We start from the raw sequence: 26,162 nt of genomic DNA on the forward strand, positions 1-26,162 counted from the left end.
TAAAGGATAGAAACTCAGAACAGACAATTTTAATTCCTCTGGAACATTTTATCCTCTCTCACTCCGCAAAGGCTGTAAATCTCCATCCCACACACTCTCCCTCCATTCTCACCCTGCTCCACAACAAGTGAAGAACTCCCTCCTCATCTCAGCTTTGTCTCCATTTTCCTGCCTGTTTTCCATAACCCTCGACTCCCTGGTCATCAGAAATCGGTCTGGGTGGGAACCATGTGATGCGGCGCAGGAGTAGCTGCTTTCCCGCAGGTTCTGATGCCACTCACCTAGAATCCGTCATTTATCCTGATTGCTCGGCACTCGTTTACCTGATCCTTGAATTAATATTTGTTGTCATGTCTCTGGAAGACATCGGGATTAGGAAAGGTAAGATTAAGAAATCCGTTGATAACAGAGCGGAGGCAGATTCAGTGGGGGTGGAGCCGCCTTTTCAACATGGCGGCCTGACCCTTGGGAGGTCTCTCGACCCCGCGCTCTCCGGGGCTCTCTCGGAGGTGGCGAAGATGGTGACTGCCGACATTCTCCGTGTTATTGACCAGAGGCTGAGTGAGCTGACTCAATATCTCTGAGCTCATGAGGCCGAGCTGCAAAATACCATGAAGAGGCTCATTGATCCCGAGGCTGCGAGGGAGACCGGGAAAGCGAAGGATGCGGGAGGGAATATGGTCTTGGACCCGACGGGTGAGAATGGGGTGTTTCGGGACTTCTATAGCAAGCTGTACGAGTCGGAACCCCGAGCCGGGGCGGAGGCGATGAGGCGGATTTTAGAGGGGATGGAGTTTCCGAAGGTGGAAGAGGAGCTGGTGGAGGCCCTGGGGGCCCCAATGGGCTGGTAGAAGCATCATTCACTTTCCTGGTCTCCCTTGCAGTCCCCTGCTTCCTCAATTGCTGCACTAGCATCCTGCTCGCCTTCTCCCTGTACTCATTCACCACCCCCCTTACCCTTCTCCACTCCCCCACCACCTTTCCTGCAGATAGACCCCTGTTGGATTTCTGTGTCTATTCGGAACCCTGGATATCCGTTATCCCTACTTAGTTCCCAAATAACAGAGGTCAAGTCTGTGCTTTTTGGCAAAGTTCAGTTCAACTTTATTTGTCAGCTTGAGTCACTGGTAAACTTTATTTGTCAACACAAGATTAGGTCAGATTGATTGTCTTTAGCGAATACAGTAGTTGAGTTTAGAACATACAGGGCAGAAGGAGGCCATTCGGCCCATCGAGTCTGCACTGACCCATTTAAGCCCTCACTTCCACCATATCCCCGTAACCCAATAACCTCTCATAACCTTTTTTGGTCACTAAGGGCAATTTACCATGGCCAATCCACTGAACCTGCACATCTTTGGACTGTGGGAGGAAACCGGAGCACCCAGTGGGAACCCATGCAGACATGGGGAGAACGTGCAGACTCCGAACAGACAGTGACCCAGCAGGGAATCGAACCTGGAACTCTGGCGCTGTGAAGCCACACTACTAATCACTTGTGCTACTGTGCTTCCCAATTTCATTCAATTACATATTGTGGTAATTCTTCAAATTATAATACACAGAATAAAATGACTGAGTGATTTAAAAAAAGAAAGATGGTGATTTAGCAAAAACAAGTAAAGGAAATAGGTTTCAGAAAGAGATAGATAGAGGGACTGAAGGTGATGCAATCGGGCAAGGCCCCTGGTCTGGAGGGGGAGCGGTGAAATTTTATAAGAAATTCTCAGGGGTATTGGGGCCGGTGCTGGTAAGGGATTTTAACGAGGCAAGGAAGCTGGGTGTGCTCCCCAAAGTTGTCACAGGCTTCGATATCCCTCATTTTGAAGCAGGAAAAGGACCCAGAATAATGCGAGTCATACAGACCGATCTCCCTGCTAAATGTAGATGCTATTGCCTTAGATCTTGGCCTGGAGAATAGAGGATTGTGTCCCGGGAGTGATAAGGGATGTCTAGAGGGGGTTGTGAAGGTGAGGCATCTGGCAGTCAACATCAGGAGGCTCCTCAATGTGATCACGATACCTCCAGAGGGACGAGAGGTAGAGCTGGTGGTCGCCATGGATACAGAGATCGAGATGGTGTGGGACTATTTGTGGGAGGTTCTGGGGCGGTTTGGATTTGGACAGTGTTTTGTGGACTGGGTCCGGTTGTCATACCAGACACCAGTATCGTGTGGACAGACAAACTGGGTGAGTTCAGATTATTTCAGGCTGCACCGGGGGACGAAGCAGGGGCGCCCACTCTCCATACTGCTGTTTGCCCTGGCTTTAGAACTGTTGGTGATGGCACTGAGAGCGTCAGGGGCTAGTAGGATTGTGGACATTATGAAAGAGACCATCCTTTTAGCCAGACAAATAAATGTGTCAAGCTGAGGGAACAAAGGATGTCAACGTCTTTAAGAGAGAGAGAGACCTGGGACAAGCTTTCCAGAGTCTGCACCCTCCCTGGATTCACTTCCTTTCCCTTCAGTTGCCGCAAGTGACCAATTGAAGGTGAGAATGAGAAAAGAAATGGAAAGGGGGAGAAAAGAAAGTGTTTTACTCACAGATGTTGGAGACAGGAGGAAGTTTCAGTCTGTGTGAACTTCAACCTTCAATTACACAAAGCCCGCGCTCTGATTGGCTGCTGGGCCAGAATCCTTCCGCTACTCTTCTCTTCCCATTGGTCAACACCTCAGCAGAGAGGTCAGGGGGTGGGCTTTCCCTCGCACATGCGCAGCCTCTTCGCTCTCTTGGACATGCGCAGTCCCGGGCCGGGGGGAGGGGAAATCACCGAGCGACTTCTCGCTCTGGCCGGAGCTGTCAGCCGGTTGCCTGGAAACCTTGTCTGGAGGAGGGGGAACAAAGAGTGGGGCGGAGCTGCTGGGTCCGCGCGCCGGGCCTGCGCACTGGAATCCTGAGACGTCGCCGCGGATTCCTCTGCGTGCGCAGGAAGGTTGTTGACCAATGGGAAGAGTTGATGAACCGGAAGGACTCTCTTCTACCATCCAATCAGCTCCCCCGTTGTCTGAATGCGGAAGCTGGACAATGAGGAAAACTGGGACCTCACACAGACTGAAACCTCCTCCTGTCTCCAACATCTGTGAGTAAAACACTTTCTTTTCTCCCCCTTTCCATTTCTTTTCTCATTCTCACCTTCAATTGGTCACTTGCAGCAACTGAAGGGAAAGGAAGTGAATCCAGGGAGGGTGCAGACTCTGGAAAGCTTTGATGTGGAGATGCCGGCGTTGGACTGGGGTGAGCACAGTAAGAAGTCTTACAACACCAGGTTAAAGTCCAACAGGTTTGTTTCAAACACGAGCTTTCGGAGCACGGCTCCTTCTTCAGGTGAATGGAGAGGTATGTACCTCTCCATTCACCTGAAGAAGGAGCCGTGCTCCGAAAGCTCGTGTTTGAAACAAACCTGTTGGACTTTAACCTGGTGCTGTAAGACTTCTTACTCTGGAAAGCTTGGCCCAGGTCTCTCTCTCTCTCTCTCTCTCTCTTAAAGACATTGACATCCTTTGCTCCCTCAGCTTGACACATTTATTTGTCTGGCTCAAAGGGATGGTCTCTTTCCTAATGTTCACAATTAGAAGGGCTGGTTTCTCCAGGAGATGGCTGACATTTAAGGGGACAGTGAATTAATATCAGATAGACATGAAATGAAATGAAAATCGCTTATTGTCACGAGTAGGCTTCAAATGAAGTTACTGTGAAAAGCCCCGAGTCGCCACATTCCGGCTCCTGTTCGGGGAGGCTGGGACAGGAATTGAACTGTGCTGCTGGCCTACCTTGGTCTGTTTTCAAAGCCAGCGGTTTAGCCCTGTGCTAAACCAACCCCTAATGGGACACCAGACATGCCTTGTGTTGTTATCTGGTACAGATTAGATATATTATTTATGCTTCTGTAATGAAGTACATTTATTATTATTTCCTGTTTTGAAATATTCTACTGTATTTATGTTATATATTTCCAGTCATCTCTTCCCTCAGAGGGTTAGTAGTCTGGATTTCTCTTCCACAGGGACCAGTGGGATGTGGGGGTCATTGAATATATTCACGGATGAGGTGGACAGATTTTTAATAAGTTATTATTTTTTAAATCATTTTTTAAACAATGAGTACAACAGAGTAACAGAAAAACTGGTGGGAAATGGGTACAGAGCGGAACAAGACATATTGCCAACATAAATACAAGCAACACATTGCAGAATTAATTTGGAACAGGATAGGCAACACGGTAGCACTATGGCTTCACAGCGCCAGGGTCCCAGGTTCGATTCCCAGCTGGATCACTGTCTGTGCGGAGTCTGCACGTTCTCCCCATGTCTGCATGGGTTTCCTCCGGGTGCTCCAGTTTCCTCTCACAGTCCAAAGACGTGCAGGTTAGATGGATTGGCTATGATAAATTGCCTTCAGTGACCAAAAAAGGGTTAGGAGGGCTTATTGGATTACGGGGATAGGGATTAAGTGGGTTGGTGCAGACTCGATGGGCCCAATGGTCTCCTTCTGCACTGTATGTTCTATGTATGATATTTGAGGGACCAGAGCCTCGGGGTGAAATGCCAGATCAATTGAACAACCAGTTAACTGGTTAAAATAGTGAGTGGGGAAAGAGGGTAAGAGCTGTGAATGATTACAGGCCTGGGATGAAAACTATCCCTCGGCCTCAAAGACAGGATCCGATGCCCTTTCTAATTTGAATTGCCCAGGCTTCACATCCAGCTGGAGAAAACGTGGCAGCAGGTCCTTGAAGAACCTAACGGGAGCCTTACCCTCCACATCTTCTGGCAGGCCGACAACTCGAATGTTCTTTCTCTGACCCTCGGTTTTCCATGTTCTCCAGGAGTCCACCACCCCACTCAGCCGGTTTTCCACGGATTAAATTCTTGCCTTTGCCGAGGAGGCATCTTACTCAACATTCGGGATTCTCTCCTCGGGATCATCGAATCTCTTCATGGTGTTTTGCAGCTCGGCTTCATGGGCTCACAGATATTGAGTCAGCACACTGGTCAATAACACAGAGAATGTCGCTGACATCGATCGGCCAATGATCCCACAGAATAAACGAGCAGGCTCGATGGGATTAATGGTCAACTACAGCTCGTATTTGTTATGATCTCTGTGTCCAGGACACAAAGCAGGCATCTGTCAATCAGCCTGAATCAGCACCTTCAGGAGAATTGGGAGGGTGAATATTAGATACAGTAGAGTGAGAATGGAGGGAGAATGTGTGGGATGGAGATTTACAGCTTTTGGGGAATGAGAGGGGAAAGAATATTCTCCTGGAACTAGAATTGTCTGTTCTGAATTTCTATCCTGTACTGACAGTGATGTCTTTTGTAAATTGTTTTTACAGGATATTAGAAGAGGAGGAATTACAGACAGAAATCTCAAACGTCACGTCTCAATCTGACTGAGTCTCTCAATTACTTGGAACTGAATATCACCGGACATTGAAACGAGAAGGAGAAATGTTTGTCTGTTCTGTCGGCTTCAAAACATCAGTGTGACTGGAAAAGCACCGAGACACACACACCCGAGTGAGAGTGTTCCAGAGCACTAACTGTGGAAAGCCTGAAAAAACATCACAGCATTCACAGCGGGGAGAGACCATACACGTGTTCTGTGTGTGGACGAGGTTTCAACTGATTGTCTAAATTGGAGACACACGAGGAGACCCAAAACATGGAGAAACCGTGGCAATGTGGGGATTGTGGGAAGAGATTCAGAGTTCCATCTGCACTGGAATCTCATCGGCGCAGTCACACTGGGGAGAGGCCATTCACCTGCTCCCGGTGTGAGAAGGGATTCTCTGAGTTATCCAGCCTGAAGAGACACCAGCGAGTTCACACTGGGGAGAGGCCGTTCAACTGCTCTCAGTGTGGGAAGGGTTTTGCTCACTTATCCCGCCTGCGGATACACCAGCGAGTTCACACTGGGGAGAGGCCGTTCACCTGCTCTCAGTGTGGGAAGGGATTCTGTCAGTTATCCAGCCTGCGGGTACATCAGCGACTTCAAACTGGGGAGAGGCCGTTCACCTGCTCTCAGTGTGAGAAGGGATTCAATACCTCATCGAGCCTTCTGATACACCAGCGAATTCACACTGGGGAGAGGCCGTTCACCTGCTCTCAGTGTGGGAAGGGATTCACTCAGTTATCCAGCCTGCAGAGACACCAGCGAGTTCACACTGGGGAGAAGCCATTAACCTGCTCTTAGTGAGAGAAGGGATTCAGATATCCCGACACCCTGCGGGAACACTAGCGAGTTCACACCTGGAAGAAGCCATTCAGCTACTCTGAGCAGGGGAGACATTCAATGATCCGTCCCAACTACGGAGACACTAGCGAGTTAATTCTGGGGAGAGACCATTCATCTGCTCTCAATGTGGGGGGAGGGGGGTTTGTGATTCATCGCACCTGTTGTGACTCCAACAAGTTCACAATAAATTCCAGATGTTGGCTCCGTTGTTATTGTTTCTGCTCTCACTGACATCCAGGACTGCATTTTGTTCATTCTGACATCTGGTGAATGCTGATGATTGGAGGGTTTCTTTCTGCTGGACTGGCCGGTCTAACACCTCTGCCTCCGGTGGGCTGACCATTTCTGAGCCTCGTTGCGATTACCTGGCTCCAAGTTTGACGAGGAGCACAGAATGAAAAGGTGTTTGCATGTTGGGAGATATTTAGTTCCCAAAGCAGCCATGTTGCCATGAAGATGGGCTATGGTGGTTACATGGTTCTTTTGCCTAATTTTTTTGGGTGTTTCTCACAGAAGAAACTGCCATGGAATGAGCGGCAAGTTGTCTGGTAGATTGGGAAATTACAATAAACATATCACTGAAAGTGGCAATGCAGGTGGATAAGGTCGCTAAGAAGGCAGACGGCATGCTTGTCTTCATTGGTCGGGGCATTGAGTATAAAAATTGGCAAGTCATGCTGCAGCTGTACAGAACCTTAGTTAGGCCACACTTGGAATATTGTCGACAATTCTGGTCACCACATTACCGAAAGGATGTGGAGGCTTTGGAGAGAGTACAGAGGAGGTTTACCAGGATGTTACCTGGCCTGGAGGGTATTAGCTATGAGAAGTTGAATAAACTCGGATTGTTTTCTCAGAAGCGACAGAGGTTGATGGACGACCTGATAAAAGTTTACAAAATTATGAGTGGCGTGGACAGAGTGGATAGTCAGAAGCTTTTTCCCAGGTTGGACATGTTAATTATCAGGTGACATAGGTTTAAGGATCGAGGGGCAAAGTTTAGAGGAGATATGTGAGGGAGGTTTTTTACACAGAGGGTGTTGAGTGCCTGGAAGACGCTGCAGGAGGAGGTGGTGGAAGCAGGTACGATAGCGACGTTTAAGAGGCATCTTGACGAATACATGAATCGGATGGGAATAGACGGATACAGACCCTGGAAGCACAGAATGTTTTAGTTTAGACAGACATCATGATCCGAGCAGGCTTGGTGGGCCGAAGGGCCTGTTCCTGTGCTGTACTGTCCTTTGTTATTTGTTGTTCTTGGTATGACGATAGACAGACAGGCAACCACAAGCATTTTATTGACATAAAATAGAGATTCCTTTAAGAAGCAAAAATTAAACAGCAAAGTGAAGCTATTGTGGCTGACACGAAAAATTAAAGATTCCATTCAATCAATGGAGGAGACTCATAAAGTGGCCCAAATAGTAGTGAGCCTGAGGATTGGGAACTTGTTTTAGAATTCAGCAAAGGAGGACCAAGAAACTGATCAAGAGAAAATAGAATGAGAGCAAACTGGGGAGAAACATAAAAACCGACTGGAAAAGCTCCTATAGGAATGTGAAAAGGAAAAGATTAGCAAAGACCAATGTGGGTCCATTCCAGGCAGAGACAGGAGAGTTTATAATGGGGAATAAGGAAATGGCAGAGAAACTAAACAATGTGTGTCTGTCTTCACGGAGGAAGATACAGAAATTGTCCCCAAAACACTAGAGAACCAAGGGACCAGTGAGCACGAGGAACTGAAGGAGATTAGTATTAGTGAAAAAGTAGCACTGGAGAAATTAATGGGATTGAAAGTTAATAAATCCCCAAAAGCTGATGCTCTACATCCTAGAGTGTTGAAAGAGGCGGCTGTAGAGATAGTGGATACATTGGTGATCATCTTTCAAAATTCTATAGATTCTGGAATGGTTCCTGCAGATTGGAAGGTGGTAAATGTAACCCCACTATTTAAGGAGGGAGAGAGAAAACGGGGAACCACAGACCCATTAGCCTGACATCAGTAGGAGGGAAAATGCTACAAGCAATTATAAAGGATGTGATAACATATGAATTAGGAGCAGGGGTAGGCCACTCGGCCCCTCGAGCCTGCTCCACCGTTCAATAAGTTCACGGCTGATCTGATTGTAACCTCAACTCCACACAGGCCCCTCAGAAAATAAATCTTGGGAGATAGTGATAATATTTTTTATTATAATAATCTTTATTATTGTCACAAGTAGGCTTACATTAACACTGCAATTAAGTTACTGTGAAAATCCCCTAGTTCCCACACTCCGGCACCTGTTTGGGTACACAGGGAGAATTCAGAATGTCCAATTCGCCTAACAAGCCCGACTTTTGGAACTTGTGGGAGGAAACCGGATCACCCGGAGGAAACCCACCCAGTTTTGTGGAGAATATGCAGACTCCGCACAGACAGTGACCCAAGCCGGAAATTAAACCCGGGTCCCTGGAGCTGTGAAGCAACAGTGATAACCACTGTGCCTCCATGCCACTGTGTCAGTTATGGGGAACAAGGAAATGGCAGAGGAGTTAAACAGATATTTTGCATCAGTCTTTACGGTGGAAGATACTTTGAATATTCCATTAATACTAAAGAATATGGAGGGAGCAATTAAATACCATCACTGGAGAAGTTGTATTGGACAAACTAATGAGGATAAGATAAGACCCCTGGATGGCTGCATCCTAGGATCCTAAAAGAAATGGCGACAGAGATAGTGGATGCATTGATTGTAATATTCCAAAAATCCTTGGATTCTGGAGAAGTGCCAGAGGATTGGAAAACTGCCAATGTGACAACCCCCCCCCCCCCCCCCCCCCCCCCCCGATTCAGAATGGGAGGGAGGAAAACAACGAGACGCTATAGGATGATTAGTCTAACATTTATTGTTGAAAAAAATGTTGGAATCAATTATTAGAAAGGAATAGGAGCACATTGAGAAAATTATAATCTAATCAAGCAGAGTCAGCATGGCTTTGTGAAAGGGAAACCGTGTCTGACTAATTTATCAGAGTGTTTCCAGGAAGTCTCGACCAGAGTGGATAGAGGGGGACCAGTAGATGTGTTGTATTTAAACTTCCAGAAGTCCTTTGACAAGGTACCTCACAAAACGTTAAGTCATGAGATAAGAACCCATGGTTTTGGCATGGATAGAGAATTGGCCAATGAGCAGGAAACAGCGAGTGCGGTTCCACAGGGATCAGTGCTGGGACCACAACTGTGTAAAATTTATAGTAATGACTTGGAGGAAGGAAGCCCAAATTTGCAGACAGCACAAAAATAGGTGGAAAGGCAAGTTGTAAGGGGGATACAAACAGTTTGTAAAGAGATATTGAGAGGTTAAGCAAGTGGACAGAACGTTGCCACATGGAGCATAATGTGGGAAAATGTGAAATTCATTTTGAAGGGAGAACAAAAGAACAGTATTATTTAAATGGAGAAAAACTGCAGAAAGCTGCAACACAAAGGGACTCGGGGGAACTTGTGCAGGAAACACAGGAAGCTAGCAGACAGGTGCAGCAGGTAATCAGGAAGCTAATGGAATGTTGGCCCTGATTCCAAGGGGGTTGGAGTATAAGAATCGGGAAGTCTTGCTGCAGCTGGACAAGGTGCTGGTGACACCACATCTGGAGAACTGAGAGCAGTTTTGATCCCCTTATGTAAGGAAAAATATTATTTCATTGGAGGCTGTTTAGAGAAGGTTCACTGTGTCGATCCCAGGTATGGAGGGATTGTCTTCGGGGCAAAGGTTAAACAGGTTGGGACTCTACTCATTGAAATTTAGAACAATGAGAGGTGATCTCATTGAAACAGACAGGATTCTTCAGGAGCTTCACAGGGTAAATGCTGAGAGGATGTTTCCCCTCATGGGAGAGTCTAGCACCGCAGGGCATCGTCTCGGAATAAAGAGGAGCCTAATTAAGACTGAGATGAGGAGGAAATTCTTCTGAGAGTCTTTGGAACAGTGAGAGTTGAGGGGACAGAATCCTTGTGTATATTTAAGGCTGAGATAGATTCTTAATCAGTAAGGGAACCGAGGATTATAGGGAAAGGGCAGGAAAGTGAACGAGAGAAATATCAGATCAGCTGTGATCCTATTGAAAGATGGGCTAGGCTGGAAGGGCCAAATGGCCTACTCCTGCTCCTATTACGTCTGGACTTAGTATAGTTTTATTCCCACCTACCCCCCTGATAATCTTTCACCCCATTGCTTTTCAAGAATCTATCCAGCTCTGCCTTCAAAATATTCAAAGACTTTGTTTCCACTGCCCTTTGAGGAAGAGAGTTCCAAAGACTCACAACACTCTGCCTTAAATGGGCAAGTTATTACTTTTAAAGTGACTCCAATTTCTAGATTCTCCCACAAGTGGAAACATCCTTCCCACATCCACCCTGTCAAGGCCCCTCAGGATCTTATACGGTTCAATCAAGTCACCTAAACTCCATCGGAGACAAGCCCAGCCTGTCCAATCATTCCTCATAAGGCCAGCCTCCAATTCCAGGTATGAGTCCAGTAAACCTTCTCTGAACTGCTTCCAACACATTGACATCATTCCTTAAATGAGAGCAATACTGTACACAGTGCTCCAGATGTGGTCTCACTAATGTCCTGTATAACTGAAGCATAACCTCCCTACTTTTGTATTCAATTCCCCTCACAGTAAACAATAACATTCTATTAGCTTTCCTAATTACTTGCTGTACCTGTATACTCGCCTTTTGTGACTCATGCTCTTGGACACACAGATCCCTCTGAGTCTCAGAGCTCTGCAATCTCTCACCATTTAGATAATAAGCTTTTTTATTCTTCTGGCCAACATGGACAATCGCACATTTTCCCATGTTCTCCATTTGACAGATCTTATTCCACTCATTTAAAATATACATTTTTCACTTCCTTATGTCCTCTTCACAATTTAGTTTCCTTCCTATCTTTGTATCATTGGAACATAGGAGCAGGAGTTGGCCATTCAGCCCGTCAAGCCTGCTCCACCATTCAATACGATCATGGCTGATCATCCACTTTAATGCCTTTTCCCCCACACTATCCCCATCTCCCTTTGTGTTATTGGGATTTAGAAATTTGTCAGTCTCTGCTTTAAACACACTCAATGACTGAGCTCCCACAGCCCTCTGGGGTAGAGAATTCCAAAGATTCACAACTTGAAGATTTCTGTTGATCAAATGATTGCCCTGTTCTATTCCCGTATCCCTGTCAGTTTATTTCCCTCAAAAGCCCATCCAATTTCCTTTGGGACACCGTTGTCAGGCAGTGAATCCCAAGAACTTGTTCTGTTTTTAAATCTAATAATTTCACAATATACTGTGTTTGGATTTTCACTGGGGATTTGAAATGGAGAGAAAGACATGGTTGTTGCACAAAATCAAGACTCAGTCTTTATGAGTGATCTTCATGAATGGGCAGAGTGAGTTGGGGGAGGAGATTGAGGAGGGGACGTGGGAAGATACCCTCAGGAGGGTGAACTCTTGCTCTTCGTGCACGAGGCTCAGCCTCATACAGTTTAAGGTACTGCATAGGGCACACATGACCGGGACCAGGATGAGCCGGTTTTTTGGGGGCGAGGACAGGTGTGTTAGGTGTTCGGGGAGCCCAGCAAACCACACCCATATGTTCTGGGCATGCCCAGCGCTGGAGGAATTTTGGATGGGCGTAGCGAGGACGGTGTCGAACGTGGTAGGATCCAGAGTTAATCCAGGCTGGGGGTTCGCAATATTTGGGGTTGTGGAGGAGCCGGGAGTGCAGGAGGCGAAAGAGGCCGGTGTTCTGGCCTTTGCGTCCCTGGTAGCCCGGCAGAGGATTCTTCTTCAGTGGAAGGATGCGAGGCCCCCGGGCGTGGAGGCCTGGATCAACGACAATGCGGGGTTTATTACATTGGAAAGGGTGAAATTTGCTTTGAGGGGGTCGGTGCAAGGGATTTTTAGGTGGTGTCAACCGTTCCTAAACTTCCTGGCAGAACGGTAGACAATGGTCATCAGCAGCAGCAACCGCGGGGGGGGGGGGGGGGGTTCTATTTTAGTTTTGTTCTATACTGGGGGATCTGAGGGGGTGTATATATTTGCTATGTTTGCTTTGTGTTTTGACGGGTGTTAATTTATTATTTATGTATGGGGAGGGGGTACTGGGGTGTTTTGTATTTAATTCTATGGGGTATCTTTTTCCATTCTGTTGCTGATATTTTGTGAAAACTTTAATAAAAATTATTTTTTAAAAAATGAATGGGCAGAGTGTGAAATACCCAGGTTTGCGGTGCCAGTGCCAAGGTGCACACGTTCCAGGGGCTGGGGGACCACCCTGCCCTAACCACTCAGGGGCCTCCAATGACGCGGGAACCCCTCAGGTACCGTGACGCCTGGCCCATGTCTGTGTGGGCCAATACTAATCGGCATCCATGTGACCAACTGGGGAGTCAATGAAATCATGGGAGGCCGATTTTGAACTCCCCTGTGATCTAACTGCCGCAGTTGGATTCGCGCCTTGCGCATCGTGGCCATTAGATCGTGCCCCGATTCTCATTTGCTGTAAAAATGTAAAAGCTTAATTGCTGTGTCTTGCTGTGTCTGTAAAGAATGTGCAATGAGGATAAATGTACTGGCAAGAGAGACCTTCAAGCTCTGATTAGCCTCAAGTTTACTGTTTGAATAAAGGATTGTATAGAATCAGATAAAGGGATAGTATGAAACAGTTCTATTGTATTCCTGTTTGAGATAATGAGAGACGGTGGTGCCAGTAATTGGGGATCCAATTAAATTAATCCAGTGACCAAATTGACCAATTGTCATGTTACAACAGGCCCAACTCTGACGGGAGGTAATGGTCACTTTGGGGATAAAAGTAGAGGTTCCGAAGGTGTTCCTTGCTGGCCAAGTACTGAAGATTCCGAGGCCGAGTTCCAAGGAAATTACTGTCAAAGGAGCCAGAGGGTTACGCTGCTACAGACTGATCACCCGCATGAAGTTGGAAAAGTCAATGTCTTAAAGTTGTTCAGTAAACCTTTTTCATTTCATAAACTTATTTTTAAATTATCCAGAGAATTCAACCTTTGTCTTAATTGGGTAATTTATTAAATGGTAAGTGGGGGGTGGCTGAGAACAATTAAGTTCCATAAAACAAGATCAGATAACATAAACCTTCAATTTAAAAACTTAAATTTCTACAGCACCTTTCACAACCACAGGACGTCCCAAAGTGCTTTACAGCCAATGAAGTACTTTTGAAGTGTAGTCATTGTTGCAATGTAGGAAATGCAGCAGCCAATTTACACACAGCAAGATCCCACACACAGCAATGTGTTAATGAGCAGATGATCTGTTTTTAGTGATGTTGACTGAGGGATAAATATTGACCAGGACACCGGGGATAACTCCACTGCTCTTCTTCAAAATAGTGGCTGTGGGAACTTTTATACCCACCTGAGAGGGGCAGACAGGGCCTCAGTTTAACATCTTATTTGAAAGAAGGCTGTTCTGACAGTGCAGCACTTCCTCAGTGCTGGGACCAGGAATGGTGGAACTGGTTTTTGTCCACAGGTCCCTGACTGGGTCTTAACTTTCTGATTCAGAGGTGAGAGAGCTGCCCACTGAGCCATGACTGACACTAGCTAGAAAGGAAAAGTTATACTATAAAACCCTCTATCCTTTGCCTCCGATGCCTAAATCTAATAATTAAAAAAACAGTATAAATAACATATTTGACTGACAAATGTTGAAGCGTTGATTTAGAGCCACAAGTTTTGACTCTCCACTTGCTCCTTGAGCATCTTTCTGTCTCTATTGCTCATGTCAATGACAGCCAGACGATGAAGCTGAGGTTGTATTTAGCTGAGAATAACAGGGCCTGGGCCCCAGTTGAGAAACTGCCATGGGCGTCGCACTAATAGAGAGACAGGAAGGTGCTGGAGGACTGACTGGGAAATGGGCCTCCAACCAATTGATACATCGGTCACTATTCCGATTCCAGACCAGAGGCTGGGATACTGGACCAAACCCCCAATGTTTCGGCTTATTTGTCAGACTGCGGATAGAATGATTCGCTCCAGGAGTGATCGCATGAAGAAATAGAGCTTGGTTATTTTAAAAATAAAACTTTATTGTGGCTACAATATTAAACATTTTAACTTCAGCCCCAAAAACAACAGCTTACAATCACCCATTTAAACATCACTACTCAATCTCCCATTAAACAGGAAAAGAAAGATACAGCTCTCAATCTATCTTACTGTAGGAGAATTGTGGACCCAGAATTCAACTCCTCTCCAAATCTTTCTCCAAAAACTGCTTTCTAAAGATTTTTAATCTGTCTTTCTGCCTTCCTTGGTTGCACCCAGCAATGACCTCATCTCCCCAAGCTGGAAAACAAATGATCTCTGCCGGCTGCAAAGAACATTCATTCCACAAGTACTTTCCCAGTCAAACCACAGTCCATTAGCCCAGACTGAAAAACACATCCCTTTGACAATTTCACCTTCTGCTACTTAAAAACACCCAGGTCCTGCAAAACAGGATCCTTCTGTAAAATAAAAAAAGGACCACTGCAGTGAATCACACTCTAACCCCACGCTTTTAACCTTTACATTGCCCAATACATTTATAATTGAATTTTCCTAAAATCTTCCAATCATCACAACCCCCCCCCCCCCCCCTTAAAAGAAAATAAACCAGCTATTTACGCAGGTGGCTTTGTTTTTCTAAAAACATTTTTCATTTGAAACATTTCTTATGATTACATACAACTTGTACTGTGCCATATAATTTTACATGTTTCAACAGTCAAACATACATGCGAGTGTAGTGAGTATAGTCCATTTTAGTCTTCTCACAAGTCACAGTCACAAGCATAAATTTACCAACTCCTGGAATGCCAAAGACCGGGGCGGCCTCCAAGATTACACAAGAAAAGCTTCAACAATTCAGTGATATGTAGTTGCCTGGCTCTGACAGCAGAATTCTTCACTTGATGGTAAGAAAGGTTGCCATCGATGCTGCAACATTCATCATCTGTTCTTCACATTCATCAGCTGCTTTGTATTCTGTGTCTGTTGAGGAGAGCTAAAAATAATTGGCAACAGATGCAGATGAGATGTTTCCCCTGGTTGGAGAGTCTGGAACCAGGGGACACAATTTCAAAATAAGGGAGAAGCCACTTAGGGCCGGTCTCCGAGGAGACATTTCTTTACTCAGAGGATTGTGAATCTTTGGAATTCTCTACCCCAGAGGGCTGTGGAAGCTCAGTCACTGAGTGTGTTTAAAGTAGCGACTGACAGATTTCTAAATACCAATAATATAATGGGATATGGGGATAGTGTGGGGAAAAAGCATTGAAGTGGATAATCAGCCATGATCGTATTGAATGGTGGAGCAGGCTCGACGGGCTGAATGGCTAAGTCCTGCTCCTATGTTCCAATGATACAAAGATAGGAAGGAAAGTAAATTGTGAAGAGGACATAAGGAGACTAAAGTGATATCAGTAGGTTAAGTGAGTGGGAAAAAAATCTGTCAAACGGAGAACCATGTGGGAAAAGGTGAAATTGTCCATCTGGGTAGAAAGAATAAAAAAAGCTTATTATCTAAATGGTGGGAGATTGCAGAGCTCTGAGACAGAGGGATCTAGGTGTCCAAGAGCATGAATCACAAAAGGCGAGTATACAGGTACAGCAAGTAATTAGGAAAGGTAATAGAATGTTATTGTTTATTGTGGGGGAATTGAATACAAAAGTCGGGAGGTTATGCTTCAGTTATACAGGACATTGGTGAGACCACATCTGGAGCACCGTGTACAGTATTGCTCTCATTTAAGGAATGAAGTCAATGTGTTGGAAGCAGTTCAGAGAAGGTTTACTGGACTCATACCTGGAATTGGAGGCTGGCTTTATGAGGAATGATTGGACAGGCTGGGCTTGCGTCCGATGGAGTTTAGGTGACTTGATTGAACTCTATAAGATCCTGAGGGGCCTTGACAGGGGGGATGTGGAAAGGATGTTTCCTCTTGTGGGAGAATCTAGAAATTGGAGTCACTTTAAAAGTAACAACTTGCCCATTTAAGGCAGAGAACTTTTTTCTCTGAGGGTTGTGAGTCTTTGGAACTCTCTTCCTCAAAGGGCAGTAGAAGCAGAGTCTTTGAATATTTTGAAGGCAGAGCTGATAGATTTTTGGTAAGCAAGGGGGTGAAAGGTTATCGCGGGTCAGCGGGAGTGTGGAGTTGAGGTTACAATCAGATCAGGCTGGAACCTATTGAATGGTGGAGGAGGCTTGAGGGGCCGAGTGGCCTACTCCAGCTCCTAATTCATATGTTGTCACATCCTTTATAATAGATTGTAGCATTTTCCCTCCTACTGATGTCAGGGTAATGAATCTGTGGTTCCCTGTTTTCTCTCTCCCTCCTTAAATAGTGGGGTTACATTTACCACCTTCCAATCTGCAGGAACCATTCCAGAATCTATAGAATTTTGAAAGATGATCACCAATGTATCCACTATCTCTACAGCCGCCTCTTTCAACACTCTGGGATGTAGAGCATCAGCTTTTGGGGATTTATTAACTTTCAACCCATATTAATTTCTCCAGTACTACTTTGTTACTAATATGAATCTCTTTCGGTCCCTGTTGCTCACTAGTCCCTTGGTTCCCTTGAGTTTTTGAGAGATTTTCTGTATCTTCCTCCGTGAAGACAGACACACATTGTTTAGTTTCTCTGCCATTTCCTTATTCCCCATTATAAACTCTCCTGTCTCTGTCTGGAATGGACCCACATTGGTCTTTGCTAATCTTTTCCTTTTCACATTCCTATCAGAGCTTTTCCAGTCGGTTTTTATGTTTCTCCCCAGTTTGCTCCCATTTCCTATTTTTTAGTTTCTTGGTTCTCCTTTGCTGAATTCCAAACAAGTTCCCAATCCTCAGGCTTATTTCTATTTTGGCCACTTCAAGAGCTGCTTCCTTTGATCTAATGGGATTTTTAACTTTGATTTCTGTTCCTTAAAGGAATCTATATTTGTTGTCTTCTGTAAAATGAAAGTCATCAAAGGACCATAGGCTGCTCTCCCCTTTGAGAGAGAGAGAGCTTACTGGTGATGATTTAACCTGAGGGTCACCACACTTCAGGTGAGGGGCAATGTTGAGAAGGCAGGGCCTTCATGGATAACCTCTCTGTATGGGAATCGAACCTATGCTGTTGGCGTCGCTCCGCATCATGAACCAGCCAACTGAGCTAACTGACCACCTGGTAAATATGTAATATTTCCTTTAATATTAGCTATTCCCTGTTTCCCATCAGTTTCCATATGCAACTTGCCCCTCATACCTTCATAGTTTTCTTCTGTGAGGAACACCCAAATAAACTGAACAGAAAAAAACATATAACCACCACAGCCCATCTCCATGGCAAGGTGGCATGCTTTGGGGGTTCCAAACAGAAATGGGAACTAAATATCTTCAAACTTACAAACACTCTTTCGCTCTGTGATCCTCATGAAATTTAGAACCAGGCAATTGCAACAAGTCTCAAAGAGACTGGAGGCAACGTCGTGAGACCAGCCAGTCCAGTGGTAAGAAACCGTCTGACCATCCCCATTGATCAACTGTCAGAATGAACAAAATGCAGTCCTGGGTGTAATTGAGAGCAGAAACAATAACAGAATCCAACTCCTGTAATCAATTGTGAACTTGTTGGTGTCTCAGCAGGTGCGATGAATCACAGATATCCTTCCCAGGCTGAGAGCACGAGTGGCCTTTATCTAGTGTGAAGTTGTTGGTGTGTCCGCCGGCTGGATGAGTGAATAAATCCTTTCCCACACTGAGAGCGGGTAAACGGCCTCTCCCCACTGTGAACTCGCTGATGTGACCGTAGGCTGGTTGAAACACGAAATGCCTTCCCACACTGAGGGTAGGTGCATGGCCTATCCCCAGTGTGAACTCGCTCATGTGACTGCAGGGTGTCTGACCGAGTGAATCTCTTCCCACACTGAGAGCAGGTGTATGGCCTCTCCCCAGTGTGAACTCGCTGGTGTCTCTTCAATATGGATACCTCAGTAAATCCCTTCCCACAAGCAGAGCAGGTGAATGGCCTCTCTCCGGTGTGAAGTCGGTGGTGTTTCACTAGTAAGGATGAAACACGGAATCCCTTCCCACACTGAGAGCAGGTGAATGGCCTCTCCCCAGTGTGAACACGCTGATGTTTCTTCAGGCTTGATAACTCAGTGAATCCCTTCCCACACTGAGAGCAGGTGAATGGCTTCTCGCCAGTGTGAACCCGTTGGTGGCTTTTCAGATGGGATAACTGAGTGAATCCCTTCCCACATTGAGAGCATGTGAATGGCTTCTCGCCGGTGTGAATTCGCTGGTGTGCCCGCAGGAGGGATAAAACAGCAAATCCCTTCCCACACACAGAGCAGGTGAATGGCCTCTCCCCCGTGTGAATGCGCCGATGAATCTCCAGCTCTGATGGGACTCTGTATCCCTTCCCACAGTCTCCACATTTCCACGGTTTCCCCATGTTTTTGGTCTCCTTGTGTCTCTCCAGGTTAGACAATCAGTTGAAGCCTCATCCACACACAGAAGACGTGTACGGTCCCTCCCTGCTGTGAATGGTGCGATGTGTTTTCAGGCTGTGTAACTGGTGGAGTTACACAGAGACTGTGGAGCTCTTTCCACAGTCAGTGCTCTGGAACACTGTCACACGGGTGTGTGTGTCTCGGTGCTTTTCCAGTCACACTGATGGTTTAAATGTTTTGATGCCGACAGAACAGATAAACATTTCTCCTTCTAGATTCAAAGGCCGATGATATTCAGGTCCCAAGGAATAGAGTGACTCCGTCACATCGCGAATTACGTTTGCAATTTCTGTCTGTAATTCCTCCTCTTCTAATATCCTATAAAAAGAGTTTACAAAATGAGTTTACAAAAGTGCAGGATAGAAATTCAGAACGGACAACTCTCGTTTCTATGGAACATTTTTTCCTCTCTCATTCCCCAATACCTAGTCTCCAAACACTACCCCATATGTCGTCTTTAGGGAGGGGATTCAGAGGGGTGGTGTATCTGAGCTATGAGCATTGGGAAAGAGACGATCCTTTTAGCCAGACAAATAAATGTGTCAAGCTGAGGGAGCAAAGGATGTCAATGTCTTTAAGAGAGAGAGAGAGAGAGCTGGGCCAAGCTTTGCAGAGTCTGCACCCTCCCTGGATTCACTTCCTTTCCCTTCAGTTGCTGCAAGTGACCAATTGAAGGTGAGAATGAGAAAAGAAATGGAAAGGGGGAGAAAAGAAAGTGTTTTACTCACAGATGTTGGAGACAGGAGGTGTCATGCTCAAGCTCATTCAGAGTGAGGAGCAGCAGCTTTGCTGGGCAGGAATGAGTAGGCCAACAAGCGCAATTTCCAAACTCCGCAGGCAGACAATGAGGGAACTCTGATTGGCTGGCGGAGAAGAGTCCTTCCGGTCCTCCCAGTTTGCCATTGGTCAGTACCTCTGCATGAGGGTCAAGGGGGCGGGGACTCCCCGCACATGCGCAGTCCCGGGTCTGGGGGGAGATCTGAGTAGCATCTCGCTCTGGCGGGAGCCGTCAGCCGGTTGCCTGGAAACCTTGTCTGGAGGAGGTGTCGGGGGAGGGGGAACAATGGGGCCGGGACTGCGCACTGGAACCCGCAGACGTCACCGTGGAGCAGAGTGATTTGTGATTGGTTGATTCAGGCAGGGCTCCATTGTGACGTCACAACTCGGAGGTTGGACAATGAGTTTCAGACCAAAACTTCCTCCTCATCTGGGAGCTCAGTGTTTCCCCCTTTCCATTTCCTTTCTCATTCTGGGGGGACATTGGGGACTTACAGCAACTGAAGGGAAAGGAAGTGAATCCAGGGAGGGTGCAGACTCTGGAAAGCTTGGCCCAGGTCTTTCTCTCCCTTAAATACATTGACATGCTTTGCTCCCTCAGCTTGATACATTTATTTGTCTGGCTAAAAGAATGGTCTCTTTCCTAATGTTCACAATTAAAGGGGTTAAGCCATTTATTATTATTTCTTGTCTTTTGATATAGTTCTGTGAATAAGTTCTCTATTTTATTACAGCACAGAAGGAGTCTATTCAGTCACTTGAGTTCATGCCGACTCTCTGCAGAACAATTCAGGCTGTTCCATTTCCCCTCGATATCACCTCTGCAAGTTTATTTCCTTCACGTGCCATTCTATATTCAGTTTCAAATAATCTTATCATTGCAACAAATAAAGTTCTCCCCCACTGCCCCATGTGTCTAATCATGGGTGAATATTAGATACAGCTGAGTGAGAATGGAGGGAGAGTGTGTGGGATGGAAATTTGCAGCTTTAGGGGAATGAGGGAGGAAAAATATTCCGTAGAAATTAGAATTGTCTTCTGAATTTCTATTTTATTTGACAGTGATGATATTTATAATCTTTTACAGTATATTAGAAAGTGAGGATTTACAGACAGTAATCTGAAAGTAAATGTCACTCGATTCCTTGTGACCTGAATATCATCGGACTTTGAATCTAGAAGTAGAAATGTTTGTCGGTCTCAAGAGATTTTAAAGCACCAAGACACACACACACCTGGGTAATTGCGTTTCAAGTAAATTGACTGGAAAAAGAATCAACCAATTACTTTGTTTTATAAATTTTGAATACCCAATTATTTTGTCTAATTCAGGGGCAATTTAGCGCAGCCAATCCTAACCTAACCTGCAGATCTTTGGGTTGTGGGGGTGAGACCCACACAGACATGGGGAGAATGTGCAACTCCACACAGACAGGAGGCCGGGATCGATCCCGGATCCTCAGTGCCCTCGGGAGCAGTGCTAACCACTGCACCACCGTGCTGCCCTGGTGTTAACCAATTACACAACCTGAAAAACCAGCGCACCATTCAGAGCGGAGAGAAATCCTGCACATTTTTGCTGTGGTCGAGGCTTCAACTGATTCTGAAACCTGGGGAGTCTCAAAGACGCCTGCACCATGGAGAACCCCTGAAAATGTGGGCACTGTGGGAAAGGATACACATCCCCATCAGTGCTGGAAACTCATCAATGCCGTCACACTGGGGAGAGGCCACTCACCTGCTCTGTATGTGGGAAGAGATTCACTCAGTCATCCCACCTGCTGACACATCAAAGGGCTCACACTGGGGAGAAGCCATTCACCTGCACTGAATGTGGGGAAGGATTCAGTAATTTATCCACCCTGCAAATACAGCAGTAAATTCACACTCGGGAGAGGCCTTTCAAGTGCTCTGCATGTGGACAGGGATTCACTGAATAATTCAGCCAGATGATTGAACAGCACATTCACACTGGGGAGAAAGTGTTCACCGGGGTGTGGTGTTCACCTGCTCTACTTGCGGAAAAGGATTCTGTGATTCCTATAGCCTTCCGACTCATCAGCGAGTTCATATCAGGGAGAGGCCATTCCCCTGCTCCATTTGTGGGATCGGATTCACTCAATTATCCAGCCTGCTGACACTCCAATGAGTTCACACCAGGGAGAGACCGTTCACCTGTCTGACTGCGGGAAGGGATTCACTCGGTTGTGAGAAGCGACCTTTTTTGGATCAATTCAAAGGAGATGTACTCTCCCAGACTCAAAGAGCATCAGCCCACTGTAAGCAAGGTCATGACAATGGCCAGTCCAGCAGAAAGAAACCCTCTAACCGTTGTTGCACGTTTTACTTGAGTGTATTACGCGTTTATTGGAGTGTATTAACACGCCTCCGTTTAAAGGCCGTGTGCTTAACACTGCTACAGCTCTGTGTGTGTATTTTCAGCTCGGAGTCGCCAGGTGCCATATATAGACACCTCACAAGTATTTCAAGGTCAGGTTCAAAGTAATAAAACTATACACCGATTAGTAAGTTCAAACGATCAATATTTATTATACAAATATAATAAATACGCATGCATACGCTAAAGACTAATACCTATTCCTACTATTAAACGACTAAATACTTATCTAAGTAGGAACCAGCAAGGTCAGGGGACAAGGCCTTTGTTCCTTTCTGGGCTGCACCTTCTGTTCGCTAATAGTCGATTAATGTATAGGCAATGCCGGGTTCACGTAGCGAGCGTCGTTTTGGCACTTACTGAACGATGGCTGGTGCTCAACGGCTGGTGATGGAAGACAGGGTCTGGAGGCTGGAGTCGGAGTCGAAACAGCAAGCCGGAGCAACAACAGACAGCGAGGCCGGAGCAAAACAGACAGAACCATGTGCGGGGTCTATCTTTATAGGGCCCCCAATGTCCGTGCCTTTTCGGGGCGGGCCTTTACCTGCCATGTATCGATTGGGTTATTTCCCAATCGATGTCTTACAAATCCCCCAATCTGAGGGTCTCTTTTCGATGGGTGGGGCGGTCTCTAGGGTCTTTTGTGATGGATACTTCTGGTGCCGTTTCGTCTGGGCGTCCACTCAAAGTATCCATTCAAACCCAAATGTTGCTATTGTGTGTGCCCAGATCTGGATTGCCTCATTACTATGCAAAGCGTTTTGCTATTTACACCTTTGGTTGAGATCTTCCACCTGGCCATAAACTAGTTTTGTTACGTGCAGAATGCTAATTAGCCTTTGCAGACTGCTTGTCCTGGCTAAAACTGTTTTCTCCCTACAGTCTTAGCAGTTCTCCATTTTGTTAGCCCAGTGTCCATCTTAGGTGGCTACACCGTCCCACCTCACCAAGTGTCATAATGAACATGGTTCAGTCCTGGATGTGATTAACAGCAGCAATAACAGCAGAATCCAACCCCTGTCATCACTTCTGAACACTCTGCTGTCTCAACAGGATGCATAGCAGATTGAATCCTTTTCCACAAATAGATCAGATGAACGACCTCCCTCTGCTGGTGTGTCTTCAGGGCGGATGAATCACAGAATCCATTGCCACAATCAGAGCAGGTAAATAGCCTCTGCCCGATGTGGATTCATTGGTGCATCTGCAGTTTGGATAACTGAATAAATCCTTTCTCACACTCAGAGCACATGAATGGCCTCTTCCTGTGTGAACTCACTGGTGTTCCAGCATGTTGGATGACCTTCTAAACCTCTTGCCAATGTCAGAGCAGCTGAACGCTCTCTCCTCAGTGTGAGTGCGCCGGTGGGACATCAGTTCTTGAGAACTTTTGAAGCCACTCCCACAGTCAGAGCATTTAAAGAGACTCTCATTGGTGTGAGTGACTTGGTTAGAAGAACGAGTGAATCCCTTCCCACACACAGTGCAGGTGAAAGGCCTCTCCCTGGTGTGAACTCGCTGGTGTGTCAGAAGGGTGGATGAATATTTGAATCCCTTCCCACAGTGAGAGCACATGAACGATTTGTCCCCAGTGTGAGCTCATTTGTGTCTCAACAAGTGGGATGACTGAGTGAATCCCTTCCTACACACAGAGCAGTTCATAGAATTATAGAATTTACAGTGCAGAAGGAGGCCATTCAGCCCATCGAGTCTGCACCGGCTCTTGGAAAGAGCGCCCTACCCAAGGTCAATAACTCCACCCTATCCCCATAACCCAGTAACCCCACCCAACACTAAGGGCAATTTTGGACACTAAGGGCAATTTATCATGGCCAATCCACCTAACCTGCACATCTTTGGACTGTGGGAGGAAACCGGAGCACCCTGAGGAAACCCACGCATACACGGGGAGGATGTGCAGACTCCGCACAGACAGTGACCCAAGCCGGAATCGAACCTGGGACCCTGGAGCTGTGAAGCAATTGTGCTATCCACAATGCTACCATGCTGCCCTTATTGGGCAAGTTGTGGGCAACCAGCAGCCTGGGGGCCACGTGCAGCCCATCTGGGTTCTGAGTGCGGCCTACAAGACATTTTGCTGACTGTTGCCCACAGGCATGGTTGCCATATTCCGCCGATTCCCATCCACGTAGCTTTTTTCTACCGGTATTACTGAAGTGATACACTGGACAGCTTGATTATGATGCAGAGCGAGGCCAACAGCGCGTGTTCAATTCCCGTACTGGCTGAGATTATTCATGAAGGCTTTGCCTTCTCAACCTTGGCCCTCGCCTGAGGTATGGTGATCCTCCAGTTAATTCACCACATCTCAGCTCTACCTGTCAAAGGGGAAAGCAGCCTGTGGTCAACTGGCACTATGGCAACTTGACTTGACACAGATAAAGCTAGGGGAAGTGAAGTGAGGGACATTCTGATTGCACAACATTGACTTTGAGCCGTGCACTCCCTCTGCATCCAAAGTGTAAATATTTTATTTTTAACATTTGAAGTTGATAGTTCTATGAAAAAATAAATGATTAAGCATTTTCTATGACTCGTTATGAAATATTTGGTGTGTATTAAATGTATTTAATCTTATTCGTAGGTCATGGTTAGTGAGTGAGCCTGATTTCAAATTTGCAGACACTGAGATGAATGAGGGTCACTCATGCGGCCCACTCACTCGCCTAGTCTGCCATCACTGATCTGAGGAGATATCCTTACTGTTCAGTAAACCTTACATGGAAAAGGCACAGATACAACTGGACATGGAGGAAGATAATGGAATTATTTTGGGGAAATATAGTGTATGTGCAGTTTGTTCAAACAGTGCATTATCATATCCCCTTCACAAATAGCTGATGTCAGGGCGGCACGGTGGCGCAGTGGTTAGCACTGCTGCTTCACGGCTCCGAGGACCCGGGTTGATCCCGGCTCCGGGTCACTGTTCATGTGGCCATTCTCCCCGTGTCTGCGTGGGTCTGATCCCACAACCCAAAGATGTGCAGGGTAGGTGGATTGGCCACGCTAAGTTGCCCTTTAATAGGGAAATAAAATTCCTTCATTGGTCAAAATCTTTATTAGTTTGATGCTCTTTGGGCCTCGGATCGTATCAACACAATTGGTCTCTGTCAGTATTTATGCTCCACATAAGCCTCCACCCACCCCTCTTCATCTCCCTCATCAGCATCTTCTTCTATTCCTTTCTCCCTCATGTATGCTTCCAGGGGCCAGTACAAGCTTGATGGGCCGAATGGTCTCCTTCTACACTATAAATTCAATGGTTCTATGAATCTAGCTTCCCCTTCAATGTATTCATGCTGTTCACCACAACCACTCACTGTGGTAGTGAGTTCCACATTCTCCCCACTCGCTGGGTAAAGAGGTTTCTCATCGAATCCCTATTGGATTATTGAACTCCTTCATCACCTTAAAGACTTCCAACAGATCACCCTCCAGTCTTCTTTTATCTAGCGAAAAGCAGCCCAAGCCTTTCCTGAGGGTTAATGTGCAATGAGGCGGCAGGTAGCACAGTGGTTAGCACTGTTGCTTCATAGTGCCAAGTACCCGTGTTTGATTCCCCGCTGGGTCACTGTCTATGCGGAGTCTGCACGTTCTCCCTGTGTCTGCGTGGGTTTCCTCCGGGTGCTCCGGTTTCCTCCCACAGTCCAAAGATGTGCGGGTTAGTTTGATTGGCCACGCTAAATTGCCCTTAATGTCCAAAGATTAGGTGGGGTTTCTGGGTTATGGGGATAGGATGGAGGTGTGGGTTTAAGTAGGGTGCTCTTTCAAGGGCCTGTGTAGACTCAATGAGCCGAACAGCCTCCTTCTGCACTGTAAATTCTATGATACAAATGCTCTCAGTTCTGGTATTATTCTTGTGAATCTTTGTTGCATCTTCTCCAGTGCCTCTATTTCATTTTCTATTCTGACCCCGGACAGAAACACCAATTTGTTTTGGATTTGAGTAGCTGTGAAGAAAAAATACTTTGTTCCAGGAGTGTTTCACACACAGATAGGGAAATGGTTTATTAAGACAAACTGTATTACCACAGCATTAAACTAACTTTAACATTATAACATAAATAGCTTAAAATTACCAGTTAAACAATGCTTAACAATAAAATGAAACACTTAAACTCCTAACTGCTATCTTCTTTATCTCCAAGCAG

General features: G+C 46.1%; 2 protein-coding genes across 2 annotated transcripts; one reads left to right on the forward strand and one right to left on the reverse strand.

Annotated features, from left to right (window-relative positions):
• Positions 1–2,727: 2,727 nt before the first annotated feature.
• On the forward strand, positions 2,728–6,450 carry LOC119951253 (zinc finger protein 239-like). Its single transcript, XM_038774312.1, has 2 exons — positions 2,728–3,081; positions 5,341–6,450. Exon 2 carries the CDS (start codon positions 5,670–5,672, stop codon positions 6,198–6,200), a length of 531 nt encoding a protein of 176 aa, XP_038630240.1. The 5' UTR covers positions 2,728–3,081; positions 5,341–5,669; the 3' UTR covers positions 6,201–6,450.
• A 10,599-nt stretch (positions 6,451–17,049) lies between these two features.
• LOC119951239 (oocyte zinc finger protein XlCOF6-like) lies at positions 17,050–20,102 on the reverse strand. Its single transcript, XM_038774291.1, has 2 exons — positions 19,544–20,102; positions 17,050–19,133 (listed from the first exon to the last, which is right to left on the reverse strand). Exon 2 carries the CDS (start codon positions 18,755–18,757, stop codon positions 17,996–17,998), a length of 762 nt encoding a protein of 253 aa, XP_038630219.1. The 5' UTR covers positions 18,758–19,133; positions 19,544–20,102; the 3' UTR covers positions 17,050–17,995.
• Between the last annotated feature and the right edge of the window lie 6,060 nt (positions 20,103–26,162).

This window comes from Scyliorhinus canicula, chromosome 17, assembly GCF_902713615.1.
Source record: "Scyliorhinus canicula chromosome 17, sScyCan1.1, whole genome shotgun sequence".
NCBI lineage: Eukaryota > Metazoa > Chordata > Chondrichthyes > Carcharhiniformes > Scyliorhinidae > Scyliorhinus > Scyliorhinus canicula.